This window comes from Oncorhynchus masou, chromosome 22 (assembly GCF_036934945.1).
Source record: "Oncorhynchus masou masou isolate Uvic2021 chromosome 22, UVic_Omas_1.1, whole genome shotgun sequence".
Taxonomy (NCBI): domain Eukaryota; kingdom Metazoa; phylum Chordata; class Actinopteri; order Salmoniformes; family Salmonidae; genus Oncorhynchus; species Oncorhynchus masou.
Window position 1 is genome coordinate 50,441,835 of NC_088233.1, and position 18,261 is coordinate 50,460,095.

Genomic DNA, 18,261 nt, shown 5'->3' on the forward strand with positions numbered 1-18,261 from the left:
ACTGCTCCAAAACCGCCATAAAAAAGCCAGACTACGGTGTGTAACTGCACATGGGGACAAAGATCATATTTCTTGGAGAAATGTCCTCTGGTCTGATGAAACAAAAATAGAACTGTTTGGCCATAATGACCATCATTATGTTTGGAGGAAAAAGGGGGAGGCTTGCAACCCGAAGAACACCATCCCAACCAGGAAGCACGGGGGTGGCAGCATCATGTTGTGGGGGTGCTTTGCTGCAGGATGGACTGGTGCGCTTCCCAAAATAAATGGCATCATGAGAAAGGAAAATTACGTGGATATATTGAAGCAACATATCAAGACATCAGTCAGGAAGTTAAAGCTTGGTTGCAAATGGGTCTTTCAAATGGACAATGACCACAGGCATACTTCCAAAGTTGTAGCAAAATGGCTTAAGGACAACAAAGTCAAGGTATTGGAGAGGCCATAACAAAACCCTGACCTCAATACTATAGACAATTTGTGGGCAGAACTGAAAAAGTGTGTTCGAGCAAGGAGGCCTACAAACCTGACTCAGTTACACCAGCTCGGTCAGGAGGAAAGGGCCAAAATATACCCAACTTATCATGGAAAGCTTGTGGAAGGCTACCCGAAACGTTTGACCCAAGTTAAACAATTTAAAGGCAATGCTACCAAATACTAATTTAGTGTATGTAAACTTCTGACCCACTGGGAATGTGAGGAACGAAAATAAAGCTGAAATAAATAATTCTCTCTACTATTATTCTGACATTTCACATTCTTAAAATAAAGTGGTGATCCTAACTGACCGAAGACAGGGAATTTGTATTAGGATTAAATGTCAGGAATTGTGAAAAACGGAGTTTAAATGTATTTGGCTAAGGTTTATGTAAACGTCCGACTTCATCTGTACTTACAAAAAGTATTTTAGATTGATAGGCGATTTATTTATGTTCCTGATATGTCAATATTTCATTTGAGGCGGGAGTAGAGAACCTACACGTAGCTGTCTGGTGTCAGACTCGTTTGACACACTAACAACATGAGCTCAACAAAGTAGGGTCAATGAGTTAGCAAGCTAACTTTTACAAACAACCAGAAATAACAGTTGATTTCTGGTTTGGTTCATTAAGAAAGCTAAATATAGATACAGTGCATTCGGAAAGCATGAGGACCCCTTGACGTTTTCCAAATATTTTTACATTACAGCCTTATTCTAAAAAGGATTTGAAAAAATCCTCATCAATCTACACACATTACCCCATAATGGCAAAGCAAAAGAAAAACTGAAATGTAACATTTACATAAGTTTTCAGAACCTTTACTCAGTACTTTCTTGAAGCACCTTTGGGGGTGATTACAGCCTTGAGTCTTCTTGGGTATGACGATACAAACTTGACACACCTGTATTTGAGGAGTTTCTCCCATTCTTCCCACAAGCTCCGCCAGGTTGTATGGGCAGCGTCTCTGCACAGCTATTTTCAGGTATATCCAGAGATGTTCAATTGGGTTCATGTCTGGACTCCGGCTGGGCCTTTCAAGGACATTCAGAGACTTGTCCCGATGCCACGCCTGCATTGTATTGGTCCTGTGCCTAGAGTCATTGTCCTGCTTCACAGTAGGGATGGTGCCAGGTTTCCTCCAGACGTGACGCTTGGCAATCAGGCCAAAGAGTTCAATCTTGGTTTCATAAGACTAGAGAATCTTGTTTCTAATTGTCTGAGACTCCTTAGGTTCCTTTTGGCAAACTCCATGCAGGCTGCCATCTGCCTTTTATTGAGGAGTGGCTTCCATCTGGTCACTCTACCATAAAGGCTTGATTGGTGGAGTGCTGCAGAGATGGTTGTCCTTCTGGAAGGTTCTCCCATCTCCACAGAGGAACTCTGGAGCTCTGTCAGAGTGACCATCGGGTTCTTGGTCACCTCCTTGACGAAGGCCCTTCTCCCCCGACTGCTCAGTTCTGCCGGGCAGCCAGCTCTAGGAAGAGTCTTGGTGGTTCCAAACATCTTCCATTTAAGAATGATGGAGGCCACTGTGTTCTTGGGGACCTTCAATGCTGCAGACATTTTTTGGTACCCTTCCCCAGATCTGTGTCTCGAACACAATCCTGTCTTGGAGCTCAACGGACAATTTCTTTGACCTCATGGCTTGGTTTTTGCTCTGTCATGCACTGTCAACTGTGGGAACTTAAATATACAGGTGTGTGCCTTTTCAAATCATGTCATATCAATTGAAATACCACAGGCAGACTCCAATCAAGTCGTAGAAACTTCTCAAGGATGATCAATGGAAACAAGATATACCTGAGGTCAATTTCCAGTCTGATAGCAAAGGGTCTGAATAATTATGTAAATAAGTTTTGCTTCGTCATTAGGGGGTATTGTGTGTACTGTAGATTGATGAGGAAAACATTTTTTTGTCCAGTTTAGAATAAGGCTGTAATGTAACAAAATGTGGAAAAGTTAATCTTTCTAAAAGCTTATATTTTTTTTAAATGAAGTTATTTCAGAATATTCTTGCAAATTAGTTGGCTAACTCCTTGATCTTGCTTTGTAGTCTAATGCTCTGCTGGTTTATTCTTGTGAGGTTTTAGTTGCAAGCAAGTTTGTTTTAACATGCAGGTGCAGGCAATCTCCCATTAGCAAAGTTTTAAGAAATAATTTTGTAACGTGTAGGCACGAGTTAAGTTCTGCCCGTAGTTTGCAGTCCACCCGCCAAGTCACAGACCAAAATCAAACACAAAGATCAAAGGAACAAACAGACTAAACAAACAGATTCACGCAGCCCTGCAAACATCTGCCACCTCTTAGCATGACCTTCCCTTTGACTCAAAGGTCAAAGGCGTCTGACCCCATTATGCAATGCTCTGATCCCTTTGGCTTCTCATCTGAGGTAGCAGAGAATGTGGGAGCTGACAGCCCAAATGTCAGTCAGCTGGATACACAGATGACTAGGAGAGTGTTAACGGCCAATGGTATTTGGCTGTGATATTCAACACCCTCACATTTGAATGGCAACTATTCATATATAAATGCCAGAGGCCATTAAGATTTGAATGTGATGCTTGGTGTAAATTCACCAGAGGTAAATATCGAGGAAACAAGTTTGCATATGTTCCTCTGGGCCGTTTAATGAGGGCCAAGTACATTTCAAAGCATTAATTAAACATATATATTTCTTTACCTTTATTTAACTAGGCAAGTCAGTTATGAACAAATTCTTATATTCAATGACAGCCTAGGAACAGTGGGTTAACTGCCTTGTTCAAGGGGAGAACAACAGATTTTTACCTTGTCAGCTCGGGGATTTGATCTTGCAACCTTTCAGTTACTATTCCAACGCTCTAATCATTAGGCTACCTGCCCCCCTGTAATGTAATGTCTGCCTAAAAGAAATATGCGCCAGTTGACTCCACATTATTTTTGCATGTCACCAATGCCTCTACAAAGGTCCCCAGGCTCAAATAGAAAACTATGGATATATTCATTAGTCAGATTCAGTTGCAAAACATTTAGTTTGTTGCAAAACGTTTTGCAACAAAAACGTTTACCGTTTACTGCTCAGTGATATGGGAAGGAAGGGGTTGTTACTTCACAAGCAGAGCCTGGGGTGTAGTCTTTTTTCTTTTGGAGTAAATGGTTACCGTTGCAAAACGTTTTGCAACAGACAAAACATTTTGCAATGGAATCCGACTAATAAATACACCCCAGGCTCTGCTTGTGAAGTAACAACCCCTTCCTGTATCACTGTATAGTTTGTTTTTCTCCCCCTACTAATCGGCCAGTGATGGGATGCACAGAAGGGGGCTTGGGAATAAACGACCACAACACATTCTTTCCAGAGTCATCAAAAGCCTCTGGGATGCTTGCGAACAGGTTGCTAGACAAACACAAATACTTTCCACTTATTTACCTGTGACTTCATAGGGCAAAATATTTTGCAATCCTGGAAGAACCGCAAGATATTCCGCATGGCTGAAAGACTTCCAGTCTGGAAACAGTAAGAAGGCCTGGAACGTTACTCAATCTCAGCCATCTTGACGATCAAACCCTCTCATCCAAGACGCCCGACTAAAAGTTAAGCTAGCAGCTTTTAAACTGTTAGGTTTACAAATTATAATTGATCACATTAATAGTTGAACAAAAACATCCAGCTGGAGACGGATTTAATTCTTGCTCCTTTCCACAAGCTCACTTCGGTAAAGGACTTAAAGTCCATTCCTGTGGAGAGTAGCAGCAGTTGAGAGCCATAAAGATGAGAGATGTGATATTCTGTCAGGCTAGACTCATACCTCACTGACAGTAGACATTAAGAGGAAAGGAATTTCAGCCTGGCGTCAAGGGTTAACATATAATGAACAAAAATAGAAACACAACATGTAAAGTGTTGGTCCCATATTTCATGAGCTGAAATAAAAAAATCCCAGAGATGTCCCATACACACAAAAAGCTTATTTATCTCATTTTGAGGACAAAATGGTTTACATCCCTGTTAGTGAGCAATGTCCATCAGAGCTGTTGCCAGAGAATTGAATGTTCATTTCTCTATCATAAGCTGCCTCCAATAATCATTTTTGAGAATTTGGCAGTACATCCAACTGGCCTTAGTATGATATGTTACATTTGGCCTTGTTACATCGGAAAGACGGTAGTGCGTTGCTGCACAGCTATTTTCAGGTTTCTCCAGAGATGTTCGATGGGGTTCATGCGGTTCATGCCCGGGCTATGGCTAGGCCACTCAAGGACATTCAGAGACTTGTTCCATAGCCACTCCTGCATTATCTTGGCTTTGTGCTTAGTCGTTATCCAGTTTGAAGGTGAACCTTCCCCCCAGTCTGAGGTCCTGAGCGCTTTGGAGCATGTTTTCATCAAGGATATCTCTGTATTTGCACCGATCATCTTTCTCTCAATCCTGACTAGTCTCCCAGTCCCTGCCACTGAACAACATCTCCACAGCATGATGCTGCCACCACTATGTTTCACCGTAGTGATGGTGGCAGGTTTCTTCCAGATGTGACGCTTGGCATTCAGGCCAAAGAGTTCAATCTTGGTTTCATCAGACTAGAGAATCTTGTTTCTCATGGTCTGAGAGTCCTTTAGGTGCCTTTTGGCAAACTCCAAGCGGGCTGTCATGTGCCTTTTACTGAGGAGTGGCATTCGTCTGGTCACTCTACCATAAAGACCTGATTGGTGGAGTGCTGCAGAGATGGTTGTCCTACTGGAAAGCTCTCCCATCTCCACAGAGGAAATCTGGGGCTCTGTCAGAGAGACCATCGGGTTCTTGGTCACCTCCCTGAACAAGGCCCTTCTCCCCTGATTGCACAGATCTGGGGAAGGGTACCAAAAAATGTCTGCAGGATTGAAGAACACAGTGGCCAACATCATTCTTAAATTGAAGAAGTTTGGAACCACCAAGACTCTTCCCAGAGCTGAATATACACTGCTCAAAAAAATGAAGGGAACACTTAAACAACACAATGTAACTCCAAGTCAATCACACTTCTGTGAAATCAAACTGTCCACTTAGGAAGCAACACTGATTGACAATAAATGTCACATGCTGTTGTGCAAATGGAATAGACAACAGGTGGAAATTATAGGCAATTAGCAAGACACCCCCAATAAAGGAGTGGTTCTGCAGGTGGTGACCACAGACCACTTCTCAGTTCCTATGCTTCCTGGCTGATGTTTTGGTCACTTTTGAATGATGGCGGTGCTTTCACTCTAGTGGTAGCATGAGACGGAGTCTACAACCCACACAAGTGGCTCAGGTAGTGCAGCTCATCCAGGATGGCACATCAATGCAAACTGTGGCTAGAAGGTTTGCTGTGTCTGTCAGCGTAGTGTCCAGAGCATGGAGGCGCTACCAGGAGACAGGCCAGTACATCAGGAGACGTGGAGGAGGCCGTAGGGGGGCAACAACCCAGCAGCAGGACTGCTACCTCCGCCTTTGTGCAAGGAGGAGCAGGAGGAGCACTGCCAGAGCCCAGCAAAATGACCTCCAGCAGGCCACAAATGTGCATGTGTCTGCTCAAACGGTCAGAAACAGACTCCATGAGGGTGGTATGAGGGCCCGACGTCCATGGGTGGGGGTTGTGCTTACAGCCCAACACCGTGCAGGACATTTTGGCATTTGCCAGAGAACACCAAGATTGGCAAATTCGCCACTGTGCTCTTCACAGATGAAGGCAGGTTCACACTGAGCACATGTGACAGACGTGACAAAGTCTGGAGACGCCGTGGAGAACGTTCTGCTGCCTGCAACATCCTCCAGCATGACCAGTTTGGCGGTGAGTCAGTCATGGTGTGGGATGCCGTTTCTTTGGGGGGCCACACAGCCCTCCATGTGCTCGCCAGAGGTAGCCTGACTGCCATTAGGTACCGAGATGAGATCCTCAGACCCCTCGTGAGACCATATGCTGGTGCGGTTGGCCCTGGATTCCTCCTAATGTAAGACAATGCTAGACCGCATGTGGCTGGAGTGTGTCAGCAGTTCCTGCAAGAGGAAGGCATTGATGCTATGGACTGGCCCGCCCGTTCCCCAGACCTGAATCCAATTGAGCACATCTGGGACATCATTTCTCGCTCCACCCACCAACGCCACGTTGCACCACAGACTGTCCAGGAGTTGGAGGATGCTTTAGTCCAGGTCTGGGAGGAGATCCCTCAGGAAACCATCCGCCTCCTCATCAGGAGCATGCCCAGGCGTTGTAGGGAGGTCATACAGGCACGTGGAGGCCACACACACTACTGAGCCTCATTTTGACTTGTTTTAAGGACATTACATCAAAGTTGGATCAGCCTGTAGTGTGGTTTTCCACTTTAATTTCGAGTGTGACTCCAAATCCAGACCTCCATGGGTTGATAAATTTGATTTTCATTGATAATTTTTGTGTGATTTTGTTGTCAGCACATTCAACTATATAAAGAAAAATGTATTTAATAATAATATTTAATTCATTCAGATCTAGGATGTGTTATTTTAGTGTTCCCTTTATTTTTTTGAGCAGTGTACTTGGAAGTGGTGGGTGGTGTGCGAACCAGCAGGCCGCTCCGAGTGCCTCTGTTCTGCCAGCGGCCTCTGGAATAAGTTCAACTGCCCTGGGGAGCGCGAACAAAGGATCTGCTTTCGGGGAAGTCATATTTCTGGTCGTAATGCTGGTTGTTCTGGTAAGTTACCGTCGCTCTGATATCCAATAGTTCTTCCCTGCTGTATGGAATGACACAAAACATTTCCTGGGCTAATAATGTAAAAAAATTATACTAAAATACTGCAACGTTTCCTCAGAGCTAATCGTGAGGATGATCGATGGAAACTGGATGCACCTGAGCTCTCATAGCAAAGGGTCTGAGTACTTATGTAATTAAGGTATTTCTGTTTTTTTACTTTTTATACATTTGAAAAAATGTATAAAAACTTGTTTGTTTTCGCTTTGTCATTATGAGGTATTGTGTGTAGATTGATGAGGAAAATGTTTTATTTAATCCATTTTAAAATAGGGCTGTCACGTAACAAAATTTAGAAAAAGTCATGGGTTCTGAATACTTTCCAAACGTATTGTACTCCTGTTTCCGTAAAAATTAGGGCTACCGCTCAATGCAAGTAATTTCGATCTATGGTTTCCACATATTGATTTCTAAGTGAAAGTACCAGAACCACACAGGTCCACAAAACAGGGGACTTACATATTATGCCAAAAATGAAAGGAGAGAGTTTGGTCGTGACTCGAATGTCTAAGCAACTACTTAGCATGTTAGCTAACCCCTTCCCCTTACCTTAACCACTAACCACTAACCCAAACTCCTAACCCTAACCATTAACCTCTAACCCCTAGCCTAGCTCACGTTAGCCACAACAATGTGGAGTTCATAACATATTGTACGAATTTGCAATTTTTAACATTTCATACTAAATGGATGATGGACATCCACAATTGAATATATATCAAACAAAATGTAACATGTCATACTAAATTGAGGGATACAGATTTACGTTAACTATGTGACACCTATCCCTGTGTCCAGGTTGGCAAAACACCCAATGCCATAGAGACCCATTGGTGGTGTGTGTGGGTGGATGTGTGTGTGTGTATGCGCCTGCATGCATGCATGTACACGTGCACATTGTGTATGATGAAGCAGGGAAAAGCTAGCTAGAGGCATATGGATTGCACATTTCCACTTTTACAATATGAAAACAGAATTTCAACGAAAGATGACCATAAATAATCTCCAATGTACGAGAGAGACGTTACACTTATTTTTTTATTTTTGTTTATTAATTCACTTTATTTATTCAGGGTAGCTCAATTGAGACCAGGGTTTCATACACAAGGGTCCCCTGAGTACAAACATTTTCTAACAAACAGGAAGAAAACATTTACATTACAAATAAAACAACAAGAAGAAAAATAACCACAACACCACAACCTCAACACCACAATTTCAACAAATAAACCACTACAATCAATCGAAACAACTGCCATCCTCAAAAAAAGTATTCAACACCAGAGTCCTAAACTGCCATAGCGACACAAGTGAATCAAGATGCAAGGAATTTTATAGGTTATTCCAATGGGGGGCACTAAAACAAAAGGAGCATTTCCCTAAATTATTTTATTTGTTAGCAACGAAGTTAGGTCAATTGGAAGTTTGTGTAGTAGGCAATAATGAAGTGATCTATGGAACTTTAACTAGGACCAGCCAACCTTTTGATGCAAGATGCAGTATTAAACTGTCACCTGTGATAAAGCGAAGGGAGCTATGGTAGGATACATTCAAAGGTTTAAGAGTAGAGGCTGCTACAATATGGTAAATGGTGTCACCATAGTCTAGAACTGGCAGGAAATTCGACTGGACAATCTGCTTCCTGATATTTAGGGAGAGGAAATATCTATTTCAAAAAAATCTGACAGATCATTCTCAAACCACAGGCAAGACGCCTGATGCAGGCCTATTTCAGCAAACCTTTATGGGGTAGTGGGAAACATCTCAGCTCCTGTTCTGATGTGTATGACTGTATGGAGTCTGTTGGGAGGAACAAAATCCCATTGATATCTTCTTTCATCCAAATACAGTGCTTTCAGAAAGTGTTCACATCCCTTGACTTTTTCCACATTTTGTGTTACAGCCTGAATTTTTAATGGATTAAATTGAGATTTTGTTTCACTGGCCTACACAAAAAAACCACATTATGTCAAAGTGGAATCATGTTTTAGAAAAAAAAGGAAAAATAAAAAATAAAGTATTCTACCCCTTTTGTTATAGCAAATTTGCTTAACAAGTCACATAATACGTAGCATGGACTCACTCTGTGTACAATAATAGAGTTTAATAACATGATTTTTGAATGAATAACTCATCTCGTTACCCCACACATACAATTATCTGTAAGGTCCCTCAGTCGAGCAGTGAATTTCAAACACAGATTCAACCACAAACACCAGGGAGGCTTGCCAATGCCTCACAAAGGAGGGCACCTTTTGGTAGATGAGTAAAAAAATAATAATTGCAGACATAGAATATCCATTTCATCACGGTGAAGTTATGAATTACACTTTGTATCAATGCACCCGGTCACTACAAAGAAACAGGCATCCTTCCTATCTCAGTTGCCCGAGAGGAAGTAAACCTCTCAGAGATTTCACCCTGAGGCCAATGGTGACTTTAAAATAGTTCAAGTTTAATGGATGTGGAGAAAACTGAGGATTGTATAACATTGTAGTTACTCCACAATACTAACCTATATGACAGAGTATATGACAGGAAGCCTGTACAATAAGGAGCTAAAGTAAAACTGCAAAAAATGTGACAAAGAAAGGAATGTTATGTCCTGAATACAAAGTGTTGTGTTTGGGGCAAATCCAACACAACACATCACTGAGTAACACCCTTCATATTTTCAAGCATAGTGGTGGCTACATCATGTTAGGGTATACTTGTCATCGGCAATGACTAAGGAGTTATTTTGGATAAAAAGAAATGGAATAGAGCTAAGCACAGGCAAAATCGTAAAGGAAAACCTGGTTCAGTCTGCTTTCCAACAGACAATGAGGGACAAATTCACCTTTCAGTAGGACATTAACCTAAAACACTAGCCCAAATATAGACTGAAGTTGCTTACCAGACAACATTGAATGTTTTGGGTGGCCAAGTTACAGTATTGTGCAAATATTGTACAATCCAGGTGTGCAAAGCTCTTAGAAACTTACCATTTAAAGACTCACAGCAGAAATCACTGCCAAAGGTGATTCTAACGTATTGACTCAGGGTTGTGAATACTTATCTAAATGAGATGTTCTGTATTTCCTATTAAATAATAAAAAATATATAAAAAATGAAAGCATGTTTTTACATTGTCATTATGGGGTACTGTAGATTGGTGAGAGAAACATATTTCATCCATTTTGATTTCAGGCTGTAACACAACAAAATGTGGAAAGGGTCAAGGGGTATAAATACTTTCTGATTCAATGAGAGGTCATTGCGTGTCAATGAATCAGAAAGTATTTATACCCCTTGAGCACTATGTTTTCTGGAAGAGGCATAAACCCACTAAGCAAGGACAGACTTTTTTTGGTGCAGTCTGGACCGGTCTTGATTTCAACATCTATGTTTGCTTCAGATTTGGTCCTGTCCTGCCTTGTTTTGGCGCAAACATAGATGTCTATGATAGATTCAGATTTGGTACGGTCCTGACCAAATCTGAACCAAGCATAGACGTCTATGTTTCACAAGTTTGAACATCACAGTGCAGTAATGTGGAGGACAGCAGAGTACGGGACATTACAATAAAGAAAAGTAAAGTATAGTTTACTCTAATGTAGTCTACTCTAATGAATTAAACTGTAGTGTACTAAATTAAATTATTGTACACTACTGTACTTTTCTCTTCTGAATTCAACTTTACTGTATTGTACTGTATTCACTTGAATAACACTCTGTCCTGTACCATACTATACTGTACTCCACTATGCTGAACTGAAATATGCCGTACTGTGCTGAAGATTTGGTCGGGTCCGGACCAAACACATTTTTTTCTTATTTTGGGAGGACCTCAAAATACGTATTTTAAACATCAGGAAAACACCATGTTTTCACCTTTCATTCAGAACCTAAAATGAACTTAACTTTAACGCCTGGAAAATGAATCTTGTAGACATCCAACTTCATTTTGCTTGCTGGGAACAGTAATAACGTTGTCCAAAGCCTTTCTGAAATGCTTTCCGAACTTGTCCAAATCTTTGGGTGATGATGAAATCAACTTTTTCATTTTACAGTGATTGGAAGACTGAGTGGGGAGGAAGTGATAGTGATTTAGAGTGGAAATGTGAGCGAGAGAAAATAGAAAGAGTGTGTCTTACCATTTCCGTCCTCCTGCCTCATGCTGCTGCACTGTGTACCCAAACTGGGCCTCTTTGGAGCCTTCAATGATCTTGTACTTCTTTGTGTCAAAATTGAAGCAGTGCCGAAGGCCTAGAAACACACACAAAACATTGTATAAGCATTTAAAAGATTAAGTACACTGAATGAATGTAATCACACCACTATTGCGTTGCATCTCACACTCGACAGGCTTACCAATCACTTGCACAGTGAGAGGAGCAAACTTACCAGTAACACGTTACAATAAGTTGCTCCTATGTAACTACCCAGTAAAAACTGTAGTAATAATAGTAGTTACATAGATGTTACTAAGTAATTACATGGTAATAAGGTTGTGTAGCTCTCAAGTATTACACATTTGGAACACGAAATGTGCAATTGCACATTCACTTGCTGAAGGTTAGTCCACATGTGTAACTACTGATGTTATGAAACATTTTCTTGTTCCACTATGCAACTAATGTTGTGTAATTACACGCTTGTTATCAAAAAGTAGTAACAAAGACAAATGGAAACACATTTGTGCTGATTTGGTACTCAAGCATCAATTGGTTTAGTCTTGACTCTTGGTTGACAGTGTTGGGGGGTGGGTCATTACCCATCCCCCAACACTGTCAACCAAGAGTCAAAACTAAACCAATTCACCTTGGTGGTGTGCAGACTAGTTTTATATTATTCTTAATGATTTCACACAAACCAGAAATACCAGAAATGCCACAATATGTCTGTGAAACTATATATTCACAGTGTTATGAATGAATTGTGGTTTATTTGGTAGCATTTCGCAGTGTGACTGATTTTACTAATTGTATTAGTACTGTACAAAGTTCGAGGTGCGTTATTTGATAGATTACCCCGCTCCCCCTACCTCAGGTTTCCAGTGGGGAGACCGGAGGTCAACCTACCTCCGCCTCCCTCCCGATCTCGTACTTCTGAGTGGGAGACCTTCCCAGGCAGTAGCCTGCCTAGCTTACAAACTAGAATCAGGCTGCCCACTCCGACATAGTTAATTGACCCACAGTCCCACATGGTGACATGATATCACTGATGTGATGTGCAAATGAGCAATAGAAAACTGATCGCGGAAATGTCACCATTCCAAATGTTTTGGTGCGTCGCCCCCTTGCACATATCGCCTATACTTAAATTATCCACCGACTCCAACCAAAATCCATCCTTATTACACATAACTACAAGGTGCCACTACTATCGAATCCACATATAATACCAGGATTGATAAATAGGCTAGGACCTTATTTTCAATTAGTTTATTTCTATATTATGACCTGGCTCAAAAGCTAGGGAGTTAAAATTATGTAGCTTTATGTAGCTAGGCAAGTCAGTTAAGAACAAATTCTTATTTTCAATGACAGCCTAGGAACAGTGGGCGTTCAGGGGGAGAACGACAGATTTCTACCTTGTCAGCTTGGGGATTCAATCTTGCAACCTTTCGGTTACTTGTCCAACGCTCTAACCACCAGGCTACTTGCCAGATATACTTACATAGGATATACTTGTAATTATCATGTACCTACCCAGTAGTAGGAAACTTAATGCAAAGTGAATCCCAGTTGGGTATAATCTTTATAATTACTATGTAGTTTAAATGTAACAACCTTTGCAAACAATAGGCTAACCAGTCGAACATTAGGTATAACCCATTCAGTTACATTGTGCTTGTAATGTAGCAAATCTTTGACAACCAACTTTGTTGTAATTACAATGTTGGTACAAGGGATATACATATATTTACAATGTACTTGCCCAGGAGAAGCAACTTAATGTAAAGTGAAGTGACATTGTTCATGACTTGGTAGTTACAATGCAACAACCTTTGCAGACAATAGCATAACCAGGAGAAATAAGGAGACAAGAGAAAATCCTTCAGTTTGAATTTTCTTTAATGGATTTGACAAAGATTCATATTCAAACTAGGGCTGTCAAACTATTAAAACAATTAATAGAGTTAATAGCTTTAGTTAATCACGATTTAAGAATTTGTTCAAATTTAGCCCCCCCCAAAAAAGAAGCAATTTAAAAAGCAGTGTACTGAGTTATTTGCAATATTATGTTTTGATTGTCAGGGGGAAAAAAACAAAATAATCTGCATCGGAATGTTTTTAATGGCATTTTCACCATAAACAACACAAAATCACTAACATACAGCTATTATGTTCTTGAAGTTGAACACGCGCGTGCATAAACACACACACATACACAAGTACTGTTAAATCTTCAGGCATTCTAAATTAGTGTTCTCCCAATTTATGATTGGAGGGTTGACTATAGGAAACAAATAAGTGGCTCTATGGATACAAAGCGCTTTATACTTGTCCAACAATGTTCTGAATTCCACAGAAGACAATAACAACAGATCAGCCAGGTCTGAGTTTATGTAAAATATAATATCGCTGTTAGATCTTGCCTAGGCTACTTATCCATGTACTTCAACATAAACTTGTCACAAGCTGCTACTACTACAATTGGGATCATTTGCTTAAATCTTTTGACCCGAGAAGTACAACAAAAATAGTAGCTCGCTAAATGCAATGATTTTAATCATGTTCTGATTAAAATCGTTGTGGGAAGTTAGTTGAATCAAGAGGCATTCAGCCATGGTATTGTAAACATTCTTCTGGTTAGCTAGCTAACGTTAGCATAACTAGCTACTTCTGTACAAATTATGTTTTTGGAGTCAACAGTTTAAGACAGTGCGGCACTTTTTGAAAATAAACAAATTCGTGCAGAGCCTTAGGAAACCGTGAAATCTTTCAAAGCAGCTGCACTGAATGGATTTACCAGACATATTCATAAGTTAATGTCATAGAAAAACTCTAAAAAGTTTTGCAATGTTAAAAAAGCAGGCCTCTGTTATTGGAAAAGTTGACATAGTACCTCACCCAATTTCAACCGTTTACCTTTGTTTTGTCTAGTGAAGTCAGTCACAGTGGTCTCCACTGGTCCAGTGACCACTGTCAGTCACAGTGGTCTCCTAGCTACAGTGTACAGACCCTCATCAACCACACCTATCAACAACTATGTTTGGTTGCACCAGCACATTTTTGTTTGATTCTGCACTTGGTTTCTTTCTTCGCTCATCCTCCTCTCCTGCCTACCTGGTTGCTTGCCTCACAAGAGAGCGAACACAAATTGTAATGGTAACAAGGTATGTGTCAGTGAATGCAATTTAATAAAAGCAGTTTAGTCGTCCTCTAAAACTAGGTAGATTACTAAATGCGGTAAAGAGGTCAATGGAACACCGACTGTGGGGGATAGATGAAGGATGCTGGATCAAATCAAATTTTATTTGTCACATGCTCCGAATACAGCAGATCTTATAGTGAAATGCTTACTTTACAAGCCCTTAACCAACAATGCAGTTCAGAAAATACCATCAAGAAAAAGAACAAAAAAGTAAGAGAGAAGAAAACAAATAATTAAAGAGCAGCAGTAAATAACAATAGCAGGGCTACATCCCGGGGTACCAATTCAGAGTCAATGTGTCAATGTGCGGGGGCATCGGTGTCGAGGATATTATGTACATGCAGAGGGTTATTAAAGTGATGAGAGTAGAAGCCTCTTGGACCTATATTTGGCGCCACTTGCTGTGCCGTATCAGAGAGAACAGTCTATGACTAAGGTGGCTGGAGACTTTTAGGGCCTTCCTCTGACACCTCCTGGTATAGATGTCTTGGATGGCAGGAAGCTTGGCCCCGGTGATGTACTATGCCGTACGCACTACCCTCTGAGGTATCGGAGGCAGAGCAGTTGCCATACCGTTGCCATACCAGGCAGTGATACAACCCGTCAGGATGCTCTCGATGGTGCAGCTGTAAAACGTTTTGAGGATCTCAGGATCCATGCCAAATCTTTTCAGTCTCCTGAGGGGGAATAGGTTTTGTCGTGCCCTCTTCACGACTGTCTTGGTGACCCGTCGATGAGAATGGGGTTGTGCTCAGTCCTCCTTTTCCTGTAATCCACAATCATCTCCTTTGTTTTGATCACGTTGAGGGAGAGGTTGTTGTCCTTACACCACACGGTCAGGCCTCTGACCTCCTCCCTATAGGCTGTCTCATCTTTGTCGGTGATTAGACCTACCACTGTTTTGTCATCAGCAAACGTAATGATGGTGTTGGAGTCGTGCAGTCATGAGTGAACAGGGAGTACAAGAGGGGACGAGCAGGCATCCCCTGTGTTGAGGATCAGCGTGGCGGATGTGTTGTGAGTACAGGAGGGGATGAGCAGGCATCCACCGTGTTGAGGATCAGCGTGGCGGATGTGTTGTTACCCACCCTTACCACCTGGAGGTGGCCCGTCAGAAAGTCTAGGATCAAGTTGCAGAGGGAAATGTTTAGTCCCAGGGTCCTTGGCTTAGTGATGAGCTTTGAGGGCACTGTGGTGTTGAACACTGAACTGTCGTCAATGAATTGCATTCTCACATAGGTGTTCCTTTGTCCAGGTGGGAAAGGGCAGTGTGGAGTGCAATAGAGAATACATCATCTGTGGATCTGTTGGTGCAGTATGCAAATTGGAGTGGGTTTAGGGTTTCTGGGATAATGGTGTTGATGAAAGCCATGACCAGCCTTTCAAAGCATTTCATGGCTACAGACGTGAGTGCTACGGGTCTGTAGTCATTTACCTTCGTGTTCTTGGGCACAGGGACTATGATGGTCTTCTTGAAACATGTTGGTATTACAGACAGGGAGAGGTTGAAAATGTCAGTGAAGACACTTGCCAGTTGGTCAGCGCATGATCGGAGTGCACGTCCTGGTAATCTGTCTGGCCCAGCGGCCTTGTGAATGTTGACCTGTTTAAAGGTCTTACTCATACAGGCTGCTGAGAGCGTGATCACACAGTCGTCCTGAACAGCTGATGCTCTCATGAATGTTTCAGTGTTACTTGCCTCAAATGTAGCATATAAGTTATTTAGTTCGTCTGGTAGGCTCATGTCACTGGGCAGCTATCGGCTGTGCTGCCTTTTGTAGTCTGTAATAGTTAGCAAGCCACATCCGAAGAGCGTCGGAGCCGGTGTAGTAGGATTTGATCTTAGTCGTGTATTGGAGCTTTGCCTGTTTGATGGTTCGTTGGAGGGCATAGCGGGATTTCTTTCCCGCTCATTGAAAGCGGCAGCTCTACCCTTTAGCTCAGTGCAAATGTTGCCTGTAATCCATGGCTTCTGGTTGGGGTATGTATATACAGTTAATTATTGATAAAGCCAGTGACTGATGGTGTACTCCTCAATGGCATTGGAAGAATCCCGGAACATATTCCATTCTGTGCCATTCTGTGCCAGTCCTGTAGTTTAGCGTCTGCTTCATCTGACCACTTTTTTTATAGACCGAGTCACTGGTGCTTCCTGCTTTAATTGTTGCAGGAATCAGGAGGATAGAGTTATGGTCCGATTTGCCAAATGGAGGGCGAGGGAGAGCTGTGTATGCAATCTGTGTGTGGAGTAAAGGTGGAGTTTTTTCCCTCTGGTTGCACATTTAACATGCTGATATAAATTTGGTAAAACTGATTTAAACTTCCCTCCATTAAAGTCTCCGGCCACTAGGAGCGCCGTCTCTGGATGAGCGTTTTCCTGTTTGCTTATGGCGGAATACAGCTCAATGAGTGTGGTTTTAGTGCCAACCTCGCTCTGTGGTGGTTTGTAGAGAGCTATGAAAAATACAGATTAAAACTCTCTAGGTAGATAGTGTGGTCTACGCCTTATCATGAGATACTCTACCTCAGGCAAGCAAAACTTGGAGACTTCCTTAGATATCGTGCACCAGTTGTTGTTTACATAAATGCATAGGCCCCCACCCGTGTCTTACCAGAGGCTGCTGTTCTGTCTGTCTCGCCAATAGAGTGTATAACCTGCTGGCTGTATGTTAATGTCGTCGTTCAGCCACGACTCGGTGAAACACAAGATATTACAGCTTTTAATGTCCCGTTGGTAGGATATACGTGCTTTCAGTTCGTCCCATTTATTTTCCAGCGATTGAACGTTAGCTAGCAGAACGGAAGGCAAGGGCAGATTAGCCACTCGTCGCCTGATCCTCGCAAGCCACCCTGATCTTTTGCCTCGAAATCTCAGTTTCCTTCTCCAGCAAATCATGGGGATCAGGGCCTTTCCGTTGTTTTTGACTAGTTCCATTGACCTCTTTATGGCATCTATGATCCAATCTTAGCTAGCTAACAAAACTGCTAACATTAGCTTTAGTAGCCTAGCTAGAAAACTATCTAATTGACCTTAGCTAGCTAGGTTGATGTAATCATGCAGCCAGCAGCTAACATTAATAATTTAGACTCACTAAATAAACGTTCTGCTGCTACCCAAGGCCAAGGGATACTGAAGTTCCTGAAAAGGTTAGTCACCCAGTTTGTTAGTACAGTAATGTTGGCATATTACTTTATTTCCACTGCTGTTGATTATTCACAATTGTGTCACAAACTTCTGTCTTTAAAGTAAAAATAATAAAACAAATACCACAGAGCAGTCTACACAGACAATATTAACACATTTGTCCAACCATAACAGATGGATGGCTAACGCATAAAGAAAGAATTTATGGATTCTAGCACCACCATAATTTTCACAAAAACTGAGACAGGCAGTCATCATGGCATCAGTCTTTTTCGACTAGCTAGTGCATAGTGACACCTACTGATATGAACTGGTAATGCAGATGTTAGAATAGAGCAGGGTTCCCCAACTGGCCCGCAGGCCTGCAATTTCATTTGGCCCCTCAAGTTTTCTGAGCAAACATTTTTGGACATAAAAGACTGTAAAAACAACAGTGATTTTAACTTTGGAAATCTATTCCAAAGTATTCCCACACATAATACAGATATGTGATCGTATACAAAATGTAAGAAAGGTTTGACATTATTATGTTTTAGTAAAATGTTATAT

General features: G+C 41.6%; 1 protein-coding gene across 1 annotated transcript in view; it reads right to left on the reverse strand.

Moving 5' to 3' along the window:
- Positions 1-18,261, reverse strand: part of itga11b (integrin, alpha 11b) — an 87,376-nt gene that overhangs the window by 42,696 nt on the left and 26,419 nt on the right. Inside the window, exon 2 of the mRNA XM_064930493.1 lies at positions 11,342-11,453. Within this exon, the coding sequence (XP_064786565.1) occupies positions 11,342-11,453 (112 nt within the window). The remainder of the gene's footprint in view (positions 1-11,341; positions 11,454-18,261) is intronic.